Source organism: Gadus macrocephalus, chromosome 6 (genome assembly GCF_031168955.1).
Source record: "Gadus macrocephalus chromosome 6, ASM3116895v1".
Classification (NCBI taxonomy): domain Eukaryota; kingdom Metazoa; phylum Chordata; class Actinopteri; order Gadiformes; family Gadidae; genus Gadus; species Gadus macrocephalus.
The window spans coordinates 22,451,680-22,461,350 of NC_082387.1; the positions used below are offsets into that span (position 1 = coordinate 22,451,680).

At 46.1% G+C, this 9,671-nt stretch overlaps 1 protein-coding gene across 1 annotated transcript in view; it reads right to left on the reverse strand.

Moving 5' to 3' along the window:
• LOC132460068 (citron Rho-interacting kinase) overlaps positions 1-9,671 on the reverse strand; it is a 66,726-nt gene that overhangs the window by 56,297 nt on the left and 758 nt on the right. Inside the window, 3 exon segments of the mRNA XM_060055081.1 lie at positions 2,326-2,445; positions 3,071-3,214; positions 4,677-4,805. Of these exon segments, the coding sequence (XP_059911064.1) occupies positions 2,326-2,445; positions 3,071-3,214 (264 nt within the window). The 5' untranslated portion in view covers positions 4,677-4,805.

Below are 9,671 nucleotides of genomic sequence, written 5' to 3' on the forward strand. Positions count from 1 at the left end.
TCCAAATCTCTGTACTATATACAATGGCTGCATCTGTGTATTGATGATTAAATACTGTATATCTGTACTATATACAATGGCTGTATCTGTATACTGTCCGTGTGAACTACTCTGATGGCCACACTGGCCTCATGAGGGCTGTGCCCTCACAACTAAAAGTTGATTTGTTAAAAAACCTTCCTTTAAGGTTGCCTATGGTTGTGTCGTACCATATAGGGAAGTGGACACACATATGTACATTGACCTTCACTACCCATTTAGTTTGAGTGCAGTGGGGCTAGACAGAGTGTTTGTCATCATCTCTCAGTGTAGCTTCAGAGAGAGAGATAGTACCGCTCAGCTGAAACAGGGAGTGAAATTTTGACTGACAATCTAAACCGACCGATTACATTACATTAGTTTCCCCGCACGCCATAGTCTGTGGCAGCAGGTACTCACATCCAAATGCTTCTCATCTAACAACTCTCGGCACTTTTCACGTTGTTATTGGAATTTGGAAAGCCTCAAGTGCAACAAGTGCACTTCAGTGAGTGGAAACCATCACACCATAACAAATTTGACAGATAAGTGAAATGTGTGGTTTTGTTGGAAATAATTTACACCAGCTTGTTGTTGAAGCCAGATTAGAAGCTGAGGTCAAATCCGGAAGATATTGAATAGGATTTGCCTTGCGGATTACAATTTAGAACGACGCTACAGATAGAGAGCTGTCGGGTTGTCATTTCTACTTCAGTCATCTTATTTATGGACGATATGACTACAGCCAGCCCAGAGACGCTATCAGGGCCCATAACTATTTTGTGATATACATGGACAGGATATCGAGGCATAGTCGTGGTGGGGAGGGGTTGCAGTTCGGTGGTCTGAGGATCTCCTCACTGCTTTTTGCAGATGATGTGGTCCTCATTGGATCATCGGCCTGTGACCTTCAGCACTCACTGGATCGGCTGGCGGCCGAGTGTGAAGCGGCTGGGATGAGGATCAGCACCGCTAAATCTGAGGCCATGACTCTTAGCAGGAAACCGGTGGATTGCTTACTCCGGGTAGGAAATGAGTCCTTAGCCCAAGTGAAGGAGTTCAAGTACCTCGGGGTCTTGTTCGCGAGTGAGGGTACTATGGAGCGTGAGATTGGCCGGAGAATCGGAGCAGCGGGGGCGGTATTGCGTTCGCTTTACCGCACCGTTGTAACGTAAAGAGCTGAGCCGCAAGGCAAAGCTCTCGATCTACCGGTCGATCTTCGTTCCTATCCTCACCTATGGTCATGAGGGCTGGGTGATGACCGAAAGGACGAGATTGCGGGTGCAAGCGGCCGAGATGAGTTTTCTCAGAAGGGTGGCTGGCGTCTCCCTTAGGGATAGGGTGAGAAGCTCAGCCATCCGTGAGGAACTCGGATTAGAGCCGCTGCTCCTTTACTTAGAAAGGAGTCAGCTGAGGTGGTTCGGGCATCTGGTAAGGATGCCCACTGGGCGCCTCCCTTGGGAGGTGTTTCAGGCACGTCCAGTGGGGAGGAGACCTCGGGGAAGACCCAGGACTAGGTGGAGAGATTATATCTCAACACTGGCCTGGGAACGCCTCGGGATCCCCCCCGTCAGAGCTGGTCAATGTGGCCCGGGAAAGGGAAGTCTGGGGCCCCCTGCTTGAGCTGCTCCCCCCGCGCCCCGACCCCGGATAAGCGGACGAAGATGAGATGAGATGAGATGAATTTACACCAAAGAAAACAACACCTGCAGCAAAACGCAAGTCAGGCTTCAGAGGTGAAATCGTGTAGTGTATACAGGTAGTCCTGTTTCTATTAGGACTGGTAGTTTCCATAAATAGAGGCCGCGGTTGGTGTTTAATGGCATGGTGACTGATTGCACTCCTGCTCTGCCAAGGCTTGGAGTTGTGTCAAATCAAACCCCTGTGTAATTATCAATCCAGGGGTGGAGGAAACTGTAGCAAATGGTTCCCAAAGTCCAAACAAAACATGGAAAGAAGAAATCAGCTCATACGCAAAACATATCTGGAATATTCTTCCTGAAGTATACAGTTAAATCAAGGTTATAAACATTCATGCTCACCTTCGCTTTCTGCTCAACTGAACTGTAAGTCGTTTGTAACTTATTAATTGTAATCAAATGTCTTTCATGCATTCTTTTAAAAAGCATTTTCATGTGTAATTTATGGATTATTTTAAATCCAGTTGTTAAAACTATTTCATGCAATCTTTACCCTGTTTTATGTTGCCGTATGATCTCTTCACATTTTCCACTGAGGCAGCGCTGTGTATGAAATGCGCTACATAAATAAAGTTGAGTTGAGGAGCTCCAGTGATCAGACCCCCACCTGCTCCTTGATCTCCTGCAGCTTGTTGCTCTGCTCCCGGATGTCGTGAAGGAGCTGCAGGGCCTTGTCGTCCTCCTGGGACACCTCCATGCGCGCCTGCTCCAGACTGCGCTTCAGACTCTGTCGAGCACAGCCCATGCAGCACACACACGCACACACACACTTCAATCATGGGATTTGAAGTCTGAACCTTGTGACTTTAGATCTCACAATCGAAACCCTCATATACACTGTGTGTATGTGTGTGTGTGTGTGTGTGTGTGTGTGTGTGTGTGTGTGTGTGTGTGTGTGTGTGTGTGTGTGTGTGTGTGTGTTTATGTGTGTGTGTGTGTGTGTGTGTGTGTGTGTGTGTGTGTGTGTGTGTGTGTGTGTGTGGGTGTGTGTGTGTGTGTGTGTGTGTATGCGTGCGCGTGTGCGCTCCTCACACTGCACTCTGTGATGTAGGTGTGTGTGTGTGTGTGTGTGTGTGTGTGTGTGTGTGTGTGTGTGTGTGTGTGTGCGTCTAAATGTGTGCGCCTCACACTGCACTCTGTGATGTAAGTGTGTGTGTGTATATGTGTGTGTGTGCGCTCCTCACACTGCACTCTGTGATGTAGGTGTGTGTGTGTGCGTACGTGCATGTATGTATGTGTGTGTACTGCTCACACTGCATTCTGTGATGTAGGTGTGTGTGCGCGTGCGTGCGTGCGTGCGTGCGTGCGTGTGTGTGTGTGTGTGTGTGTGTGTGTGTGTGTGTGCTGCTCACACTGCACTCTGTGATGTAGGTGGCCAGGTCCTGCTCCAGGATGCTCCTCTGGGTCTCCGAGGCCTTCAGCTCAACGTCCTTCTGCTGCAGCACTGACTCCAGGTCAGACATCTTCCTCTGCACCAGCGGGATCTCCTGGTCCATCTGGAACCACCCCGCACAGCAGACCCCAAGCACCAACCCCCGCCCGTCAGGGGACACGTCAAGACTGGATGAACAAACGCATTATTGTTGAATCCGTGATTTCCACTAGGCATTTTGAAAACAGTTAAAGGGGACATATTATACAACCAGGTGTGAGTGTTATGATAGCCATTACAAGCCGTTTGGACAAACTGCCTCTTCTGGCAGCACAAGTGGGCGTGCCCGCCTAGATGTGTGCTGGGTAGATGAGCAATATTTGCTACAGTCCACTGGTTAGGCTGCTAGACTTATCTATCCACACTCTACTCTATTATACCTGTTGGTATAATATGTGACCTTTGAAGTTCACTCGTGGAACTTAGGGACGGAGCCTTTTTGGTTTGGTTCCGTCCGAGCCTGTATGTAAACTCTCATGCTGAGATCGACATCCTGTATGCGTCGGTACTCGGTATGTAGGTGTCGCAGTGAAACACAGACAACACATTACAGTACATCAATATATGCTGATGTCTGCCTTCGGAGCCGTGGAAGAGTGCATATGTGTTTTGCTTTTTAATAAAGGTGGCTGCCTCTGCATTGAAAGCACTCATAAAGTGATGCATTGTTGCTATTAGCTACGCTAAGATCAGTGTCAGACAGGGCGAGGAGCCAGGGAACAAGGCAGAGGCAACGGGATCACAAAATGACGCGAACACGATCAGACCACACCATCCATGGAGACAACTATTTTTAACAGACTATGTGGCATACTGGATAGATATAGCATATACTTTAGTTGAGAGAAATCCGTGTTTGATTCCAGTCTTTTCCCCATTACATCCTATGTTCAAATATGGTTAAATAAGGCATTGTTTAGAGATTGGTCAAGTTTAGGTATTAGATATAGCTAAGTTTAGGTATTAGGTTTGATAAAATAAAGTGTAGGCATTAGGTTAGATATAGATACATGATGTAGGCATTAGGTTGGAGATGGTTAAGTTTAGGGTTTGGTTTAAGGTTAGGTTAGGTATTAGGTAAGACATGGTTAAGTTTAGGGTTTGGTTTATGGCTAGATTAGGTATAAGGTAAGAGAGGGATAAGTTTAGGTATACGGTTAGAGAGGGTTATGTTTAGGTATTTGGTTAGGGTAGGTTAAGTTAAGGTATAATGGGTAGAGATGGTTAAGTTGAGGTATTATGTTAGATAAAATTAAGTTGAGGTATTATGTTAGATAAAATTAAGTTTATGTATTAGATTTGATGAAGTGAAGTGTAACTATAAGGTTAGATAGTTACAGTTATGTATTAGGTTAGATATAGTTTACATTAAGGTATTAGTTTAAAGATATAGTTAATGTACTTATTAGGTTAGATGTAGTTACATTTAGGTATGAGGTAAGATATAGTCAATACAGTCAACACAGCCATTGTGAATGCCCCTAATGTATCCCCCTATGAGAACCATATGACCGTGGGATATATACCTGGGACACGTGCGGCGGCGCACGGCTGTCGGTTTCACGCTGTGAGTCTCTCGGCTGTGAGCGATTACAGTCCTTTTATTATTTGTCTTGATGGAGACGAGGAACGCGTGGGGGGATGCGGTCGGTAATCTGTAGGAGAAAAAGAGCGTGGGAGAGGGAGATACAAAGCGAGAGAGAGTAAGAGATGAACCACGGAGAGCGCTCTGTAGGCCTACAGACAGCCTCTACTGCGATCTGAAGTGCTGAAGCGCCGCGTTTATTCAACGCACTTCACCGTTTTGCAAACACAATATGGTAACTTGACATTTCAGGCCTGTCGAGTGGGACGGGCAAGCTCATCAATGTTGCAGGGAATATGTGCAGGCGTATGATAGCAGATTATGTTATGTTATTACAAAACTTTCGATTTCAATCTAAAGAAAACAATGGACTGAACTGTTGTGAGAGGAGTGGATTCATTGCAGTTCTAATGAGATGATCCCTCTGTTGCAAAACAGCCAATCAAATAAACGAGATGCGGTTAACCACAATTCAAATGGAAAAGATGACACTATACTATTCAATGCCACGGACCCTAAACGTGTGCTAACATGTGATTAGTGTGATCGAGACATGAACACACATTTTCTTGCCCATCATGTTATTGTATCATCACACAGACAATTAGCAAACCAGCAATATGCTGGTAAAGTTTTGATCAGAGGAGTGGGAGTCCCCGTGAGCAATAATGTGCAAATGAGCCGGGGTTGTTGTGGTGAAGAGGCTAAAAATAGCAGGCCGTCCGCGTGTACACAACCGTGTCTTCAGCCAGAATTGGATACATTTGGCAGCCTTTGTGATCCAGAGGCAGGAGGTAGAATGAGCGACAGAGGCAGCAGTGAGAAAGAAAGAGAAACAGAGAGAGAGTCTATTTAAAGCACAAGGCTCAAGAACTCCCACTCCTCCACACTGGCGCACCAAACCCTCGCCTACGCAAGCTCCAGGGAGAGTTTTTTTTAAACACCACCCGTGTTCCAACTCCCCACAGACCAACCCCCGGTAGGAATGTGATATTTAGAGGCAGTGGGGGGTGGCCTCATGCGATAGCATGGACACCATGGTGCAGTGCCACTACCTGATCCACATCTTGTAAACACCGGACGTTAGCAGTCCGGCGCACTGCCCCGGGCAGCGCTAACATAATTACGTTTGATTGCATAAAACATGGCTCTGCCCAGTAATGTGATTGATCTAATATTTTACTTTTTAGGTTCATTCTGGAGACTAGAGGACTAAACAGCAGCATGACGTGCCAAGAATCCCAAGCCGTTAGCTACTCTGTTTCAACAATGTGACAGAACCGAAAGGAACAGGTGGCAACAATGATTTCCGGCATATGTCACCGTAATAGCCCGCACACACCCACAAGGATCTGCAGCGAGTTGAGATGTTGGGAACATAAGCTGACATCACATCGAGAGTATGACTGATGCCTGTTCAGTGGGGCTGTCCCCTAATGTGAATCTCAGTGGCTAACTTATAGGCCAGGATTCCACCTCACCCCTCCGATGAAAGCCAGTGAGCTGTTATTGTGCACGTTGGTGGGAGAAGGCCGTTCAAATAAACTATCAGAGGAAATACATAGCTTGCTCAGTAACACGGTTCCGTAGGAACTAGTCAGTCCTGACATGAAGCACCAGACGAGTATGGATTCGCTTGTCTTCCCCCTCTCCACCGCTTCTCTCTAAGAGGGGAGCAACCTGCCCATGCAGCTGGACTCCACCACTGTAATAATAAACATCCACAGCAATTGTCACTACTTCGGCCAAAGCAAAATCATGGCCAAAGTTGATAGCCTTGTGAGAGCTGTGTACTGATCTTGCGAGGTCACATCCGGTTTCTCTTTGCATATCAGTATGAACTCCAGCCAGTTGAATCGGTCTGAAAATGATAGGATGGTTCAGCTCATGATGAAGCAATGAGAACTTTAGTTTGCAAGAATTTCAAAATCGACGGTGACCCCTGAAGAAAGAGTAGCAATCAAAGTTGCAATCAAAATTGGATGAATCTGATACTGACCGAATAAATACAGAATAAAGAAATGTGCACGGGAGGCGTTGGTGTTGTTTCACACACTGTCCCAGTTTCCCAGCCAGTTTTCCTCAGTTAGCCCTGCACCCGACAAGTCTCATTACGCGTTCTCTGAAACCACGAGTAGCAAGGGAAATAAAGCACACGCAAACAAAGCCACGACAGAGTCCTGACGGCGCTCTGCTTCTGTGGGCTGCGTTATTGCAGCCCGGGCTGTGAGTCAGAGGCGTTGAGGAGGCGTAGAGTGGGGAGAGGTTGAACCCGGTCCTGGTGTGGCTCTTTATACAGACCGGGGGGGCAGGAGACTCTGCTGCTATGGGGGGGGGGGGGGGGGGGGGGGGGGGCGCTGTGGGCGGCGGAGAATCACGAAGCAGTTAAAACAATGGAGTGGTAGCACAGACTATCTGACAAAGCCGAGGTCACCAAACCCCCCATCGCACTCGTCTCGTCCCGTCCGTCAGGGCAACCTCTCCCCGGAGTAATGAGAGATATTTTGAATATCCGTTGTCATGACAATGGCAAATTAGTGACAGCGCGTACATGCAAGGGAAACTGAGTGCTCCAGGCCGGTTGCCACGGCAGTGTTTTTTGTTTCCAGAATTGTGTTCACGTAGTTTACTGGTTGAGCTGAAACTGAACCTAGTCATGTGACCTCAGGAAGATGGACCCAGAACTCCTGCCCTAGTCATGTGACCTCCTACAGAGGATGGACTCAGGACTCCTACCCTAGTCATGAGATGTTTAATCTGATCATATCTAACCCTTTTAATGGGGAATATTTTAAATGGGTTCCCCTTTGTTGATAAACAAGGGAACTTTTTGTAGATAAAATAAGAATTATGTTAAGGTATACTTCTCATTACAAAAATATGACTAATAATGAATAATGCTTGTTGTTTGTGGTCAACGCTTCACTATATATTCATCTGTGATATCTGTGTTGAGTGACAAACTTGGGCACACAGCTCTCTCCCTTCCAGAAGTAAGCAAAACCCAGGTCAGATATATTTGAGGAAAACCTGACGCGTAGGAATTGACTGCTGCCATCACTGAAGGGAAGTGTATCTCAAACAGCTTTGTTCCTCAAATGGGGGTGCTAGTACCCCTATTGGGACCTCAGGCTACTGCTAGCCTCACTCATGATAGCATTGTTTTATTGAGATGATCTTATTAAGTTATTGCAATTACATGCTATCAAATGTCATCGATTATTTGTTGCAAAAGTATGTTAAATTGTTGGTTATTTTCTGGTTAGTACTGTTTATTAACAGCAAGGAAGTCCAGCATTCAAACCCAACTTATGTCCTTATTATTCAGAAGGAGGCCATGCTCTGCCTGTGCTCATGTGGGCTTCCTTGGGTTGCCTCTTCCTCCTCAACGTGTTATAAGAAACTGGTTTCATCTATATTTAAAGAGACCATTTCCCAAAATAAACCTCCCCACATTCAAACTATGTCCAAACGACTATCCGACGAATCCACCAAGCAATCACAACTTGATTACCAGTGGATGTACACGAGTCGCACAGTTCCCTGGCTCCAGCTCTATCAGAGTCAGCCTCAGCTGGGTACCTCCAAAGTGGGCCCTGTGCTTGGGTGCCATCGGTCAGGATGAACGACACTTCAACTGCATTCATCTGTAAATCCATTTAGAGTTAGGGGGAGAACGCATGCGACGCCCAGGCCCCGGATTACTGGGAATCCAGTAGAGGAGAATCCATGAAGTCTTCTGCTGGGGCTTTTGGGGACAGGAAGATGAACAGGAGAGCCAGAGAGCTGCAGCAGCCTGATTCCAATTATCATGCATCGAAGTGTGCTGGGGAACGCTCTGTCACTCCGCTGGCTGTCCCTGCTTCTCCCTTCCGTTTCTCGTCAAGGTAATGACTAAATAACTGGAATATAATCAATCCACATCCAACCAAGTGTATTGTTTTCCTCCAAGATTAGGAGGTAAGTGCATCATGAGGCTAGCAATGTGCAGGTTCTTTTGTATTGCTTTTACTGTTGATTGGTAGCATGAAACCAAATACAGTGGTTAAAAAGCAAAGATTGCACAGAGAGAGAGAGCTGTTCCATTTTGTAGAATCAGAGAGATATGCCATTTAACTATCGTATCAATCAGTAACTCCTCAATTAAAATGTTGTGATGTCAATGGATCAGCAAATCTATGTGTCATCAATAAATCCATCAGTGTTTCTATCCATCCATCCTGATTGAAGAGTCATGCAATGTATCCATTATTCCTGATCTTTTATTCAGACCGTCATGTTGTTGGTAATCCTGTTGAACGGGATCCAGACTAGTGATAACGAATCCTCCACCTTCCTTCCGCTAGCCTTGTTTCCATAGTGATGCTCTCTCCTCCAACCACATCTTTCATCATTTCAGAAAATGCATCAAGCAGGAAAAAAAAGACTTAATTTCAGCAATGCCGCGTTTATGGGTTTCCTACATGATAATATCAAGGTTATACATTATACCACTCAGGGGGCTGTTGTAGATTAAGTGGAGTGTGGTGTTGGAATCTAGACAGACTATTCTAGGATTACTCAACATCTTCAACATTGGAACAACTTTTTGGCTGGAGAAGAAATCCAAAGGGGCCGTACACAGACAGCTCGTACATGACAACGGGGAAGCCCGAAGCCCCACTTAGGGCGTTATGTACCCTGTAAAAGAGGAGTCGCTGCTCCTGTAAGCAACCTGGAGGTACAGGTAAACAAAGACACAGCAGCCTCACGTCGTGACCAGCACTCCTCGTGGATTCACACTAGCTCGTCAAACCTCGGTTTCTTTTGCTTTCGGATCTATCAACGGATGGGTTGAGGAATCAATCAATCATTCAAAACACCACTCAAACCAAGAGTCAGCAGATCAATCATGGTGCTTAGATCAGGCACGTAAAAAAATCGAAATATTAAAAAT